Source organism: Babylonia areolata, chromosome 23, assembly GCF_041734735.1.
Source record: "Babylonia areolata isolate BAREFJ2019XMU chromosome 23, ASM4173473v1, whole genome shotgun sequence".
NCBI lineage: Eukaryota > Metazoa > Mollusca > Gastropoda > Neogastropoda > Buccinidae > Babylonia > Babylonia areolata.
The window spans coordinates 34,006,514-34,022,985 of NC_134898.1; the positions used below are offsets into that span (position 1 = coordinate 34,006,514).

The following is a 16,472-nucleotide window of genomic DNA, read 5'->3' on the forward strand; positions in this document are numbered from 1 at the left end:
TTTTGCAATACGTTCACATTTCAGACTGTAAATATACCATCTTTGGACTGCAGTTCATGTTCTTTGTTAAATCATGGATCCTACAGAGGTTTTTTCCGGTTAATTTATTTTTTCATAATGATCAATATCATGAGAGTTCCTTAAAGAATGAATGTTTTATTTATGATGATTCATTCATCCATCCATCCATCCATGCAGTGTAGGCTCCATACAGATCTAGTGGTCACCAGTTCATTTTCATGATGATGCTGAATATTGTGCAGTTACATTGTTTCTTTTTCCAAGGACATTTGATTTGAGTCATTAAAAAATTCAGAAAAACAAGTGAGGCAAGGACTTCCCAGAATGGTCGAAGAGAGCATGTGGCACTGAAAGTGTGTTAGAAATGCTGTTGTGTGATGTATTAAACACAGAGACAGAAATGTGTAAAGAGATCTACCACCTTCCTGATCACCTGCCCTCCCAAAAGTGGTGTCCTTACATCAGAAACTCAACAATTTTAGCACTGCCACAGCTCCATTCACTGTCAATCTAACAAAGCACAGCTCCATTCACTGTCAATCTGAACAAAGCACAGCTCCAACCAGTCAGTCTGAACAAAGCAGTTCCAAACCACTGTCAATCTGAACAAAGCACAGTTCCAACCACTGTCAATCTGAACAAAGCACAGCTCCAACCACTGTCAATCTGAACAAAGCACAACTCTAACCACTGTCAATCTGAACAAAGCACAACTCTAACCACTGTCAATCTGAACAAAGCACAGCTCCAAACCACTGTCAATCTGAACAAAGCACAGTTCCAACCAGTCGGTCTGAACAAAGAACAGCTCCATTCACTGTCAATCTGAACAAAGCACAGCTCCGACCACTGTCAATCTGAACAAAGCACAGCTCCAACCACTGTCAATCTGAACAAAGCACAGTTCCAACCACTGTCAATCTGAACAAAACACAGCTCCAACCACTGTCAATCTGAACAAAGCACAGCTCCAACCACAAGTTGAACACAGTTCCATTCACTGTCAATGACCAGCAATCTCCATTCTCTGTCAATCTACCAGGCGTCTATCGATTCCAGACCACTTCCAGCATGGAACGATATGGCCAGAAGGCAGAGGAATGGACCCAGCTCTTTGAAGCTTCTGGTACCAAGTCAGTGTGGTTGATTCATTAAACAGCTGGAAGCTGCTTTGGCAGTGAAAGCAGTCCTCGATCAGATATTAGTGCTTTGTAGGATGAAAATTTCCACTCGTAGGTGTAAAAATTACAACTGTCTCTCTCCAAGTTTTTTTTTCTTTTTTTCATTTTATTTACAATCAATATAATCCATATCCATTCAGTGTTCCGTTTATTTTTCACATCACTCCCTGAAAAGGCAGCTATAATAAAACCTGTGACATGATCAAGATGGCAAAACGACAGTTTGAATGAAAACACATTGCTATGGATAATGGGACCTAACAAACGCCCTAAATAATGGAAAATATTCAAAACATTTGAACTGGCATTAAAATAAAAACTAAGCATGGAAATATTATAGAAACGACTGAATTATTGGCATTAAAACACCCTACCCACCCCCACAAAGACAAACATGAATATGTCCTCACAAAAGTACAACTTTGCCAAACATTATCGGTGATCTTTTGCCCCAAGAGGATGTGCTTCACCCACAATCCTACAGGCCAAGGGAAACAACTGGTGGAAGGCCCAGATCTTGACTAGTCACCCCCTTCAGTACACACACATAACTTATTACTTAAACTCTTGAAATCAAATTTTGATGCTACTATACATCGAGTAGTCATTTTAGATTACTACAACATGTACAGTCAGGTGCCAACCCTGAAATCTGTTTCTAACTTCTCTTTACAATCAATCCAACATACACAACAGGGCTTTCAGCTCTTCTAAACACTTCCAAACAATGTTCTGGGGTGTCGAGGTTTGGTCAAGACTTACTGCCAGTACCACTGCTCAACCACCACTGATGGAGATATTTGCAGTCACATTCCAGTCTTCCAGAGAAAGTCCCACTGCCATAGAATGAACACATTTTTGCTGCCTTTAGGGTCACTTTCTTTTCCTTTTTTTTAGCCCTCGCCGACTCCTTCTAATTTAAAATACAAAAAGAACAAAATTCTCCCAACTTAACACTTATGGCTCAGTCCACTTCTTGGTTCCTGTTTTCTCTACCCTTCTCCATCTCACTCACACACGGCTGTTCATTTACAAAACCCCTTGTTTCTTCAGCAGATCATATGTTTTCCGGTTCAGGATGTTACCTTGGGAATCTTCGTATTCCTCCTGTTAGACAAAACAAAACAAAACAAAAAAATTACATATCCACTTAGACAAATTTGTACAAATTAAATTTATCAGTGAGTTGGCAATAAGTTGGTAAACTTGCGCCCAAGTCCAAAACCTGCCAAAGCTACACACTACTGTTGTGACAGGAAAGTAAACATGAACAACATCAAAACAGTCCAGGAAAATGCAAACTACATTCCTACCCATCTTTATCAATGCCCTGGCAAACATCACAAGAAATTCAATGCAAGCATTCAACAAAGAAATAAAATCACAGAAATTCCAGAAAAAAACATGCAAGTTGCTTTCAGAGAACAAGATAGCAGGTAAGAAAGAGCTGATGAAGTGGTGGAGGATAAAAGGGCCAGTATGGGATGGTGAAATTTACTGAAGTGTTTTTAACATGAACTTTCTGAATGGGTGTATGTATTTGTTTGTGTGAAAGGAGGGGGGGTGTTGGGGGAGTGGGGGGGGGGGGGGGGGTAAGGTTTCTTGTGAAGGTTGTTTTCACATAATTTACATTTTTGTTGTGTCGTATGTGCCGCCTTTAAGTTTTTTGTGTGCTTGAAATGCTTTAATATACTTTAATTTTGATATGGTTTTACGTAAATTATGTGTTTATCATCTTATGCCCTAGAGTTTCTTGTGAAGGTTGTTTTCACATAATTTACATTTTTGTTGTGTCGTATGTGCCGCCTTTAAGTTTTTTTATGTGCTTGAAATGCTTTAATATACTTTAATTTTGATATGGTTGTATGTAAATTATGTGTTTATCATCTTATGCCCTTCCCTCCCTCAACCCATGCTTTTCTTTTTTCTTTTCTTTTATTGTATTGCTTTGTGAGTGTGGTGCATTCATTTAATATGTTTCAGTCTTGCGTACTATGCAGCATGCACAAGGATGAGTGAATGAAGAAAACTGTTACAATTTCCTGTGCTTGATAACAATGGTGCAGGAAAATCCCTTTACTCTTTGCTGTGCACAAAGTCTGAAGGAAGGAGAGTGGTCCACCTGCCCCCCTCCCCAAGAAGTGCCCTGCCATGTCCAATACTCACCTCAACGTCTGCCTTCCATCGTTCCTGCTCCTTGCCAGACTTGATCTTGTTCCACACTGAAAACAGCATCAACAGTCAGCATTGCAATGCACTGCATTGTATTGTACAGTACAGTGTAGTGCAGTACAGTGTAGTGGAGTGGAGTGGAGTGGAGTGTAGCGTAGTATAGTAAAGTCTAGTCTAGTGTAGTATAGTATAGTAATGTATTGTATTGTAACATATCGTATCATACCTTATCTCTTTCCACTCTGGAAATGACAACACCCTGATCGAACAGATGCCATGATACAGCCCCTTCTGTAAACACAATGTCAAGGACCAGGTGCTACGTCAGGGTGTAAGTACCTGTGTGCATTTCACTTGTGGATGCACAGTGCATATTCATTGTGGATGTGTACTTAATTTCCAGAACAATGAATAAAGAAGCACTGCATTGTACTGCATTCTATTTCATACACATCTATCTATCTTTCTCTCTCTCTTTGTATGTATGAACATGAAAAACCCACTTGTACATGTGACTACATAACCTTTAAAGCTCAGCCCACTAATGCAGAAGAAGTCACCTCTGAAAACAGAGTATGGCTGCCTATACGGCCGGTAAACATGGTCATGCATGTAAAAGCCCACTTGCGTAAGTATCCAAACGAACAGACCCCGCAAGAAGAGGAAAAAGAAGAAATAAATGAAGAAGAACCAGCACTCACATGCCATGGCATCCTCTATAGAGGTGACATTGGCAAAATGGGCTGTGTTGGGGATGCCCAGACAACGCATTCCGTGGGCGTGTCGAGATTCCTGAAAACAAACAAGTCTTTGTTCACTTGTGTCTGCTGCACCACGAGTATTTCATGTCTCAACACCACCACATTACACACATCTTGTGTCTGCCACACCACAAGTATTTCATGTCTCAACACCACCACATTACATACATCTTGTGTCTGCTGCACCACAAGTATTTCACATCTCAACACCACCACATTACACACATCTTGTCTGCTGCACCACAAGTATTTCATGTCTCAACACCACCACATTACACACATCTTGTGTCTGCTGCACCACGAGTATTTCATGTCTCAACACCACCACATTACACACATCTTGTGTCTGCTGCACCACAAGTATTTCACATCTCAACACCACCACATTACACACATCTTGTGTCTGCTGCACCACAAGTATTTCATGTCTCAACACCACCACATTACACACATTTTGTGTCTGCCACACCACAAGTATTTCATGTGTCAACACCACCACATTACACACATCTTGTGTCTGCCACACAACAAGTATTTCATGTCTCAACACCACCACATTACACACATCTTGTGTCTGCCACACAACAAGTATTTCATGTCTCAACACCACCACATTACACACATCTTGTGTCTGCCACACCACAAGTATTTCACGTCTCAACACCACCACATTACACACATCTTGTGTCTGCTGCACCACAAGTATTTCACATCTCAACACCACCACATTACACACATCTTGTGTCTGCTGCACCACAAGTATTTCACATCTCAACACCACCACATTACACACATCTTGTGTCTGCCACACCACAAGCATTTCATGTCTCAACACCACCACATTACACACATTTGTGTCTGCCGCTCCACAAATACTTCACGTCTCAACACCACCACATTACACATATCTCATGTCTGCCACACCATGAGTATTTCACATCTCAATACCACCACATTACACAAATCACTGTCACACAGGAAATAATTCTTTCAGTAGAAAAAAAAAAGAAGTGGTTGCCATGACTGTCATACATTTCATGAATAAATACTTCTCTGTAATTCTGAGACTCAAAAAACAACAACTGTTTTAACACTATTTTTGTATCATAAAGCCACTTGAATGATGATGAAATGTTTAAAATCCTATTAACTTTTGAACCACATTTAAATGGCTGAGTACCGCTACTACTAGTACTACTGGTACTTAAATCTGAACATATTGCCAAATTTCCAGAATGAGAAAAACCCAGTTAGGGACATCACTGTCACAATAATTTCTTTTAGGCAAGTGGAAGAGTGGAATCCCTGTGGAGATAAATGTGCTGAAAACAGCAGAAGGGTTACTGGTCTGTCTTTGTTCACAAAGCTTTGCCAAGGACAGAAGAAAGATGGCTAACAGAGAGGAACAGGGAATTTCTTATAATATTTTATTCAATTAATACACTGTATCATAAAGAACAGAAACTCATTCAAATTAACAGGACAATAGAAAATCATTACACTAACAGCAGCAAGTGAAAAACAAACAAGCAAACAAATAAGATAAAAAAAAACAACAACAACAAAAACTGCTCAGTACATCAAACAAGACTGTTGCATCAGAAACTGGTCCCAGAAACAGATGTACATGTACAAATTATGTGGGAAATACCCATATAAATAATGTCATAGACATGAACATCATTATCATTGTTTTTTTCTTCCTTTCTATTATTCTTTTTGGTGTGTATTTTCTAAGCACACACACACACATACACACAAAGCAAAAATATACAAACAGGTAACCAAAAGGTAATTCATCCAGCAGAAGCAGTATAACTCTTCAGGGACATAATCAGTCCAGGAAGACCAGAAAGAGGAAGATACTCACAGCAAAGTGCCTCTGAAAGGTTTTGGGCCCTCTGTAGGTGAAGTTGCCACAGATCTCACAGGTGTAGCTGATGTTCAGTCCGTGCAGTTTGTACAGCCAGTATGGAATGGGCTGAAAAACCGCACCACAACATCAGTGTTAGCAGTTAAGGTCTGAAAAACCACACCATAACATCTATGTTAACACTCAAGGTCTGGAAAACCACACCACAACATCAGTGTTAACAGTCAAGGTCTGGAAAACCACACCACAACATCAGTGTTAGCAGTTAAGGTCTGAAAAACCACACCATAACATCTATGTTAACACTCAAGGTCTGGAAAACCACACCACAACATCAGTGTTAACAGTCAAGGTCTGAAAAACCACACCACAACATCCATGTTAACAGTTAAGGTTTGAAAAAACCCACACCACAACATCCATGTCAATAGTTAAGGTTTGAAAAACCACACAACATCCATGTTAACAGTTAAGGTCTGAAAAACCACACCACAACATCCATGTTAACAGTTAAGGTCTGAAAAACCACACCACAACATCCATGTTAACAGTTAAGGTCTGAAAAACCACACCACAACATCCATGTTAACAGTTAAGGTCTGAAAAACCACACCACAACATCCATGTTAACAGTTAAGGTCTGAAAAGAAAAAAGAAAAAAACACACACACCCCACCACAACATCCATGTTAACAGTTAAGGTAAGAAAAAAACCCACACCACAACATCCATGTTAACAGTTAAGGTAAGAAAAAAACCCACACCACAACATCCATGTTAACAGTTAAGGTAAGAAAAAAACCCACACCACAACATCCATGTTAACAGTTAAGGTCTGAAAAAAAAAAAAAAAAAAAAAACCCACAAAAAACACCACATCCATGTTAACATCTGAAAAACCACACCACAACATCCACGTTAACAGTTAAGGTCTTACAGCCATGGAAATGTTACGGTTTAAGGCCTCATATTCTTTTAGGCATACGGCCATCAGGGTGGTGAATTCCTACCCACTGTGTCCAGGGGTGGGCACTGCAAGGCAGTGAATTCCTACCCACTGTGTCCAGGGGTGGGCACTGCAAGGCAGTGAATTCCTACCCACTGTGTCCAGGGGTGGGCACTGAAAGCAGTGAATTCCTGTCCACTGTGTCCAGGGGTGGGCACTGAAGGCAGTGAATTCCTATCCACTGTGTCCAGGGGTGGGCACTGCAAGGCAGTGAATTCCTACCCACTGTGTCCAGGGGTGGGCACTGAAGGCAGTGAATTCCTATCCACTGTGTCCAGGGGTGGGCACTGCAAGGCAGTGAATTCCTATCCACTGTGTCCAGGGGTGGGCACTGCAAGGCAGTGAATTTCTGTCGACTGTGTCCAGGGGTGGGCACTGAATTCCTATCCACTGTGTCCAGGGGTGGGCACTGCAAGGCAGTGAATTCCTATCCACTGTGTCCAGTGGTGGGCACTGCAAGGCAGTGAATTCCTATTCACTGTGTCCAGGGGTGGGCACTGCAAGGCAGTGAATTCCTATTCACTGTGTCCAGGGGTGGGCACTGCAAGGCAGTGAATTCCTACCCAGTGTCCAGGGGTGGGCACTGCAAGGCATTGAATTCCTACCCACTGTGTCTAGGGGTGGGCACTGCAAGGTGGTGAATTCCTACCCACTGTGTCCAGGGGTGGGCACTGAAGGCAGTGAATTCCTATCCACTGTGTCCAGGGGTGGGCACTGAAGGCAGTGAATTCCTACCCACTGTGTCCAGGGGTGGGCACTGCAAGGTGGTGAATTCCTATCCACTGTGTCCAGGGGTGGGCACTGAAGGCAGTGAATTCCTATCCACTGTGTCCAGGGGTGGGCACTGAAGGCAGGGCCCAGTCCTCTCCTTCCCCAACCAAGTCAGGTACCCACTCACTCCTGGCTGGAGTGAGGAACATAGGAGTAAAGTGTCTTTTCCAAAAGACGCAACACCATGCCGTAACAGAGACCCGAACCCTGATCACTGGTGAACACTGGTCAACACTGGATCAGTGTCCAATGCCTTACTGACTTTGCCACAGCCCCTTGTTATAAGACGAGGAGGATAAAAAATAAAAATAAAAAGATTATAAACAACCAGGTCTTCAGTACATCATTATCCTCAAGGAGAATTTCTTGGAGTAATAAGTGATTTTGTCGTCATTCTCCTCGCTGGAGTCACTCTCCGGGTAGTTCTCTTCCTCCCCTCTCCCCACTGACACCCCCCCCCACCCCCCCACAACACAGCCTTACCTTTCCATCCCAGCCCAGGGGCAGGTTCTTGGGGTTGTAGGGGATCTCGTCGTCCTCCTCGCTGGAGTCACTCTCCGGGTAGTTCTCCTCCTCGTCCTCCTCCCGCTCCTCCCCGGTCTGGGCCTGCTTGCGCTGCACATTCTCCCTGGTGGCCGCCCGCTGGTCTGCCAGCAGCTCCGCCAGTCGGTACACCTGGGCCTCCAGGGTGGCCACCTCCTTCTGCTTCTCTGACTCCCTCCTGCACACACACACACACAATGTTTAAGTCCGCTTTCTGTGCTACCCCTGCTTTCTGTGCAACTCCCTTCTGCATGCACTTGCATAGAGATCGCCACTATGAGTCTGCTTTCTGTGCAATTCCCTTCTGCACACACACACACACACACAGATCGCCACTATGAGTCTGCTTTCTGAGTGACTCCCTTCTGCACACTCACACACACACAGATCGCCACTATGAGTCTGCTTTCTGTGCAATTCTCTTCTGCACACACACACACACACACACACACACACAGATCGCCACTATGTGTCTGCTTTCTGTGCAATTCCCTCCCCTTTACGTGTGACTCCCTCCTGCACACACACACAGATTGCCACTTGGTCAAGTCTCCCTTCAAAGACTCCCTTCTGCACATACACTGAGACTGCCACTATGTTTGGGTCTCCCTTCTGCACACACACAGAGACTGCCACTATGTTTGAATCTCCCTTCTGCACACACACAGATACTGCCACTATGTTTGAATCTCCCTTCTGCACACACACAGAGACTGCCACTATGTTTGAATCTCCCTTCTGCACATGCACAAACACTGTTGTCTGCCTTCTCCAACTCCTGTACACACACACACATACACACACAAGCACATGCACACACACACACATGCACTCCCCACCCCCACAACCCCCCCAAAACACCCTTGCTGTCCTTGTTGTCAATATGGTCTACCCGAGTCATTTTTTCTTCTTTTTTTTTGCAGCAAAGTTCTCTCTCCATTTTCTTCACTGGTCTCAGACATTCGTTTATGATATCTTTCTTTCCAGCTGAGCACAATCTGTCCATCCATGAAAAAAAACATGTGCCCCTGTTTGGGTTCCCTATCCCCCACACAACCCCTTCCCCAAACACCCATACTCTGTCCCTATCCTTTTTCCAATGACAAAGTTCAGTACACTTTGTCAATCCATGAAGAAAAGATGTCCTCATTTGGATTCCCTATCCCTTACACACCCTCTCCCCCCCTCTGCACCCCCCTCCCCCCTACACACATACCTATACACTCTCCTAGTCCCTTTTTCCAAAGACAGTAACAATAACAGTTCCATTGTGCGCTCCCCTATTACAGATTTGAGCTCCACACATTTCACAAGATGAGAAATAACAACAAAAGGCCAGTGGCCACAAACTTATCCTGACCTGCCAGCCTTGACAAAGAACACCAGATTCAGCAGTCACACACACACACACACACATTTATCTACACCCAACCCCCCACACACACACCACCACCACAACCATCACGATCAAATGCTGATTGCCGGCAACCTACCCCGACTTGCCAGCCTTGCCGGGCTTCGCCTTGGCGAAGAGAGCAGGGTCCAGTTCGTCCAGCTTCTTGCCCTTGGTGCTGAACAGACGCTGCGCTCTCTCCTCCAGGGTACTGGGGACACCACCAGTCACATCATCAGCATGGCATGTTTTAGGTTATTCTGGTTTTAGTTTAATCATAGTTCAATTACAGGAATGTGACTGAATAGCTGAGACGCTTATCTGCCAGCAGCACAGTGTCCATGTGGGTCTGGGTTCGAAACCCTGTCTCACCTTTTCTCCCAAGTTTGACTGGAAAAATCAAATGAGCATCCAGTCATTCGGATGAAATAAACAGGGCTCCCTTCATGCAGAACTTACTTGGTGTACTGAAAAAGAAGCCATGGCAACATCAGTGTTGTTCTCTGGCATATTTCTGTACAAGAACTCCACTTTGATAGGTATAAATATATACATATACAAATATATATACATATATATATATATATATGCACACATATGCACTCACTCAAGACCTGAATAGCGCGTTGGGTTATGCTGCTGGTCAGGCATCTGCCTAGCAGATATATGGATTTGTCCAAATACAGTAACGCCTCCTTGAGAAACTGTTTCTTAGCAGATGTGGTGTAGCACATATGGATTTTTACGAACACAGTGACGCCTCCTTGAGAAACTGTATCTTAGCAGAAACTCCTTGAGAAACTGATACTGAGAAACTGAAACAACAGTTCAATTTGATGATAGTATATCTTATATTTTATACAGACACTCCACTTGGTCTTTCCAAGGGCTGGGGACATAGTATATTTTATACAGACACTCCACTTGGTCTTTCCAAGGGCTGGGGACATATTCAGACACTCCACTTGGTCTTTCCAAGGGCTGGGGACATTGTATATTTTATACAGACACTCCACTTGGTCTTTCCAAGGGCTGGGGGACATAGTATATTTTATACAGACACTCCACTTGGTCTTTCCAAGGGCTGGGGACATAATATATTTTATACAGACACTCCACTTGGTCTTTCCAAGGGCTGGGGACATAATATATTTTATACAGACACTCCACTTGGTCTTTCCAAGGGCTGGGGACATAGTATATTTTATACAGACACTCCACTTGGTCTTTCCAAGGGCTGGGGACACCAAGGGCTGGGGACATAATATATTTTATACAGACACTCCACTTGGTCTTTCCAAGGGCTGGGGACATAGTATATTTTATACAGACACTCCACTTGGTCTTTCCAAGGGCTGGGGACACCATCAGTCACAGCATCATCACTACATCATATTTCATTTCTGTTTCCAGATTGATTGATTGAAATGGAAACTTGAGTCTATCCTCCATCAGAGACCAAGCTCTGAGCGCTTTACAAACATGGGGTCATTTGCACAACCGGCTTTGCTAATAAAGATCATTAAAAAAAAAATAATAAAATAGTGAAAATAACAACATCATCATCATTAACATCATGAAAACAAGAAGCACCAATGGGCACTGTGCCTACCCTCCACACTTGAGCCCCAGAGCCATGAGAGCCGACTTGAGACGATCCAGACCCAGAGACGCCAACTCCTGTTGGACAACAGTCACAGCTCTTTAAACAATGATTACAACACACATTATATACATATATCTACACACACACAAACATGCTCATACACACACACACACACACACACATGCTCATACACAATACATGCTCACATAAACAAACACAAATGTTCACATACACACACACATGCTTACAAAAACATACTCACATATATTCATTCTCTCTCTCTCTCTTCAGTCACTCTCACCTTAACAAATCAACAAGTTTGAAGTTTAGAGATTGACAGAGACTGAGAGAGGCAGACAGAGACAGAGAGGCAAAGAGAAAGACACACATAACCCACCTCCCAAGAAAAGAAAACCAACAGAAAGACAGAGAGACACATAAATGACACATCTCCCAGAAAGAGAAAGCAGACAGAAAGATGGACAGAGGGAGGAAGACTCAGAAGAAGCACCTCCTAGGAAGAGAGAAAGAAAGAGACATAAACCACGTATCACCCAGAAAGAGAAAGCAGACAGAAAGACGGACAGAGAGGAAGACAAAGACAAACCTCCCAGGAAGAGAAAGCAGACAGAAAGACAGACAGAGGGAGGAAGACAAAAGACATGACACACCTCCAAGGAAGAGAAAACAGACAGAAAGACGAACAGAGAGAGGAAGACAAAGACACACCTTTCAGGAATACAAAGCAGACAGAAAGACGGACAGAGAGAGGAAGACAAAGACACACGTCCCAGTAAGAGAAAGCAGACAGAAAGACAGACAGAGAGGAAGACAAAGACACACCTTTCAGGAATACAAAGCAGACAAAAAGACGGACTGAGAGAGGAAGACAAAGACACACCTCCCAGGAAGAGAAAGCAGACAGAAAGACGGACAGAGAGGAAGACAAAGACACACCTCCCAGGAAGAGAAAGCAGACAGAAAGACGGACTGAGAGAGGAAGACAAAGACACGTCTCCAAGGACGAGAAAGCAGACAGAAAGACCGACTGAGAAAGGAAGACAAAGACACACCTCCCAGGAAGAGAAAGCAGACAGAAAGACGGACTGAGAGAGGAAGACAAAGACACATCTCCAAGGACGAGAAAGCAGACAGAAAGACGGACAGAGAGAGAAAGACAAAGACACACCTCCCAGGAAGAGAAAGCAGACAGAAAGACGGACAGAGAGAGAAAGACAAAGACACACCTCCCAGGAAGAGAAAGCAGACAGAAAGACGGACAGAGAGAGAAAGACAAAGACACACCTCCCAGGAAGAGAAAGCAGACAGAAAGACGGACAGAGAGACGAAGACAAAGACACATCTCCCAGGAAGAGAAAGCAGACAGAAAGACGGACAGAGAGAGGAAGACAAAGACACACCTCCCAGGAAGAGAAAGCAGACAGAAAGACAGACAGAGGGAGGAAGACAAAGACACACGTCCCAGGAAGAGAAAGCAGACAGAAAGACAGACAGAGAGAGGAAGACAAAGACACACGTCCCAGGAAGAGAAAGCAGACAGAAAGACGGAATGAGAAAGGAAGAGAAAGACACACCTCCAAGGACGAGAAAGCAGACAGAAAGACGGACAGAGAGGAAGACAAAGACACACGTCCCAGGAAGAGAAAGCAGACAGAAAGACGGACTGAGAGAGGAAGACAAAGACACACCTCCCAGGAATACAAAGCAGACAGAAAGACGGACAGAGAAAGGAAGAGAAAGACACACATCCCAGGAAGAGAAAGCAGACAGAAAGACGGACAGAGAGGAAGACAAAGACACACCTCCCAGGAAGAGAAAGCAGACAGAAAGACAGACTGAGAGAGGAAGACAAAGACACATCTCCAAGGACGAGAAAGCAGACAGAAAGACGGACAGAGAGAAAGACAAGACACGCCTCCCAGGAAGAGAAAGCAGACAGAAAGACGGACAGAGAGAGGAAGACAAAGACACACCTCCCAGGAAGAGAAAGCAGACAGAAAGACGGACAGAGAGAAAGACAAATACACACCTCCCAGGAAGAGAAAGCTGACAGATCCAGGTGAGCTCCAGCATGTGTCAGGGCTCCAGTGGCCTCTTTCTGTCACAACAATGAATGAATGGGTTATATGGATACATATACAGCGCCTATCCTCGGTCAGAGACCAAGGTCTTAGCGCTTTACAATCTCAGGGTCATTCGCACAACAGGCTGCCTACCTGGATAGAGCCAACTGATGGCTGCCATTGGGCGCTCATCATTCTTTTCCTGTGTCATTCAATCCAGCTTCAGGCATGCACACATACACACTCAGACAGACATGTAACATTTTATATGTTACACGACCGTTTTTTTTTTAAATTTATTTACCCCAGCACATAGGCAACCATACTTGTCGGGGGTGTGCATACTGGGTATGTTCTCATTTCCATAATCCACAGAACGCTGACATGGATTACAGGATCTTTAACATGCGTATCTGATCTGTGTGCGTATACACACAAAGGGGGTTCAGGCACTAGCAGGTCTGCACCAATGTTGACCTGGGAGATCGGCAAAAATTTCCATCCTTTACCCAACCAGGCACTGTAAGTGAGATTTAGAGTCCAACGCTTTAATGACTTGCCTATTGCAACCATCAACAATCAGCATACCACCATCACCATCAGCACGGTCACTATAGAAAAAAAAAATCTTAAAAAAAAAGAAAAAAGTTCTGAACAAACCCTCACATCTTTCAAATTTGCAAGCACCAAAGTGCCTGTGCACACACACACATGCTTTAACTTTTAGTCAGTAATAGATGCAATCTGATCTCTCAGTATATACCATGAAACATACAGAACAGATTCGAGTGTCAGTACATGCAATGAAACATGAAGACTAGATCCAGCTAAAAAATCTCACTACATACCGGCCATCCTGGCACGATGCCCTCGGCCCAGTCAAATTCAAACTGACCCTGCACCACTTCTACCATCTGAAATAAATAAGTAAATGATACATAAATAATCAAATCAAATGAATCAACACTTTTCCTAGAATCCAACTGGTCATTTTAACTTGTTCAAAAGGAAGGAAAGAAATCTTCAAATGTAATCTGTTGCCTTTTATGATTCTTTTTTCAACCTTACGTTTTTGTTCAAAGTATTAAAACACAACAATCAAAAGGGAAATAAATCTACTTCAAAGATCCTGGTTCATGATCCATAAACAAAACAAGTGAGATGTACGAGTATGTAGTCCATCAATAATAATAATGTGCGATTATATAGTGCTTACTGTGCAGCTCTTAGCATGGCATAAATAAGGTGATGAAGAACAAAAATGCTGAAGATACTATCTCACTGGATATCTATTTTCAAACAGTATTACAACAAAACATGCCTGAAATGGCTTTCTCAATGGGCTAAATGCCTTCTTAACTCCAATACATATAGGCTGATATCAGTACAAACCAGTTTCTAACAGGGAGACTGCAGTTTAATTTGAGGAAGGTGTGTGTGTGTGTGTGTTGTGTGTGTGTGTGTGGGTGTGTGCCTGTGCGTGCGTGTGTGTGATGTGTGTGTCATTTGTATGTGTGTGATGTATATGTGTGTGTGAGTGTGTGTAATGTGTGTGTGTGTGTGTGTGTGTATCGTTTGTGTGTGTGTGTGATGTATACATGTATGTGAGTGTGTGTAATGTAGGTGTGTGTGTGAGAAAGAGAGAGAGAGAGAGAGAGTGTGTGTGATTGTGTGTGTGATTGTGTGTGTGTGTGTGTGTGTGTGTGTGTGTGTGTGTGTGTGTGTGTAGGTGCACATGCTTACATGCCTGTCTGCAAGTGCTGTGCACACACATGATGATGCGCTGTCCTATTAATCCAAGCCACACACACCCTACTCTCCAAGGTCATCTCTCTACCAGTACGTTGAATTGAATTTATAAAACAAAGAAAAAAGTCACAGTCATTGTACCCCACCCACTCACCTCATGCTGGTCCAACAGAGGTTTCACTTTACCCAGGTACTGGCTGAGGTAATCCAGAAGGAACAGTAGGTATCTGACAGGAAAAAGAAAAACAGTGTGAGTGTGTATGTGTGTAAACAACCAGTGACATCCTGAAATCTGGTTGAAAGTTATCACGTTTGTTAAGCCAACATCATTATCAACTGTAATTTTAAATAGCCAAACCATTAGCTCCATGAAGACAATCTCCAATGGAGTTCTGGATTTTGTTTTTTCAATCCCCGATGGAAATGACTGCTTTTGATTTAAATTTTATCTAAAAAAAAGAAAGAAAAAAAAGAAGTGATCAAGATGAGGTTGCATGACGTATAGGCAGCACATTTCCAAGTCACTTCACACGGTTGGTCAAAATGGAGTTGTCTAGCAAAGGTCAATCTTGGTTCATTTTTCAATGGCTATTAAGATGTGGCTCAGAAATTACCAAAAGATATGGACGGTGGGGGGTAGAAAGCCAGTGGTGAGGGTGATGATTCAGGTGCGCATCTGAATAATGACGATATCTGTCATGGCCCACTTTGTAGCACAAGAGTGATAGTAACAGTGATGTCACTTTTGTGTGAGAGACTGACCAGTCCAAGTCTACATGAGGCCAGGAATATAGTGACTGTGAACGTGAACCAGTTGGCAGCGCAAGTACTGTCATTCTGCATGTGTAGCTGGGAAGGGAAGGGGGACTGGGAGAGAGGTGGCCAGTCACCAGTGGGGGAAGACAAAGACAAAATCTTTATTATCTAGGGTAATAGATAAGCAAGTAACATGCCTTTTTACACCCAGCCCTCGCCCTAAAGAGGGAATAAAGCTAAAAATCCGAAAATGAGCAAACAAAAAGAAGAAGAAAAAAAATCAAAACACAATCAAAATACACCATTATTTCACCATTCACAGCAATTCCACAAAAGGAAGAAGAAGAGAAGAAAAGAAAAGAAAAAAAAAGATAATGAAACACACACACACAAATGCACCCACTCAAGAGAGAGTGAGAGGGAACCCACAAACTGTTGAAAGCAATGTTGGATTTCAGGTGATGTCAATTTTTGTGAATAGGTACATTTTTAGATTTTGCTTAAAGTTGTTGTGGTTAGTTATATTTTTTAAACGTGATGGTAAATTATTCCAATA

At 43.1% G+C, this 16,472-nt stretch overlaps 1 protein-coding gene across 1 annotated transcript in view; it reads right to left on the reverse strand.

Moving 5' to 3' along the window:
• Positions 1-217: 217 nt before the first annotated feature.
• Positions 218-16,472, reverse strand: part of LOC143297928 (splicing factor 3A subunit 3-like) — a 32,023-nt gene continuing 15,768 nt past the window's right edge. Inside the window, exons 8-17 of the mRNA XM_076610515.1 lie at positions 15,315-15,387; positions 14,260-14,325; positions 13,378-13,446; positions 11,334-11,401; positions 9,822-9,932; positions 8,269-8,506; positions 6,006-6,116; positions 4,076-4,166; positions 3,369-3,424; positions 218-2,309 (exon numbers count right to left, since the gene is read on the reverse strand). Coding sequence (XP_076466630.1) covers positions 2,232-2,309; positions 3,369-3,424; positions 4,076-4,166; positions 6,006-6,116; positions 8,269-8,506; positions 9,822-9,932; positions 11,334-11,401; positions 13,378-13,446; positions 14,260-14,325; positions 15,315-15,387 — 961 coding nt within the window. The 3' untranslated portion in view covers positions 218-2,231. The remainder of the gene's footprint in view (positions 2,310-3,368; positions 3,425-4,075; positions 4,167-6,005; positions 6,117-8,268; positions 8,507-9,821; positions 9,933-11,333; positions 11,402-13,377; positions 13,447-14,259; positions 14,326-15,314; positions 15,388-16,472) is intronic.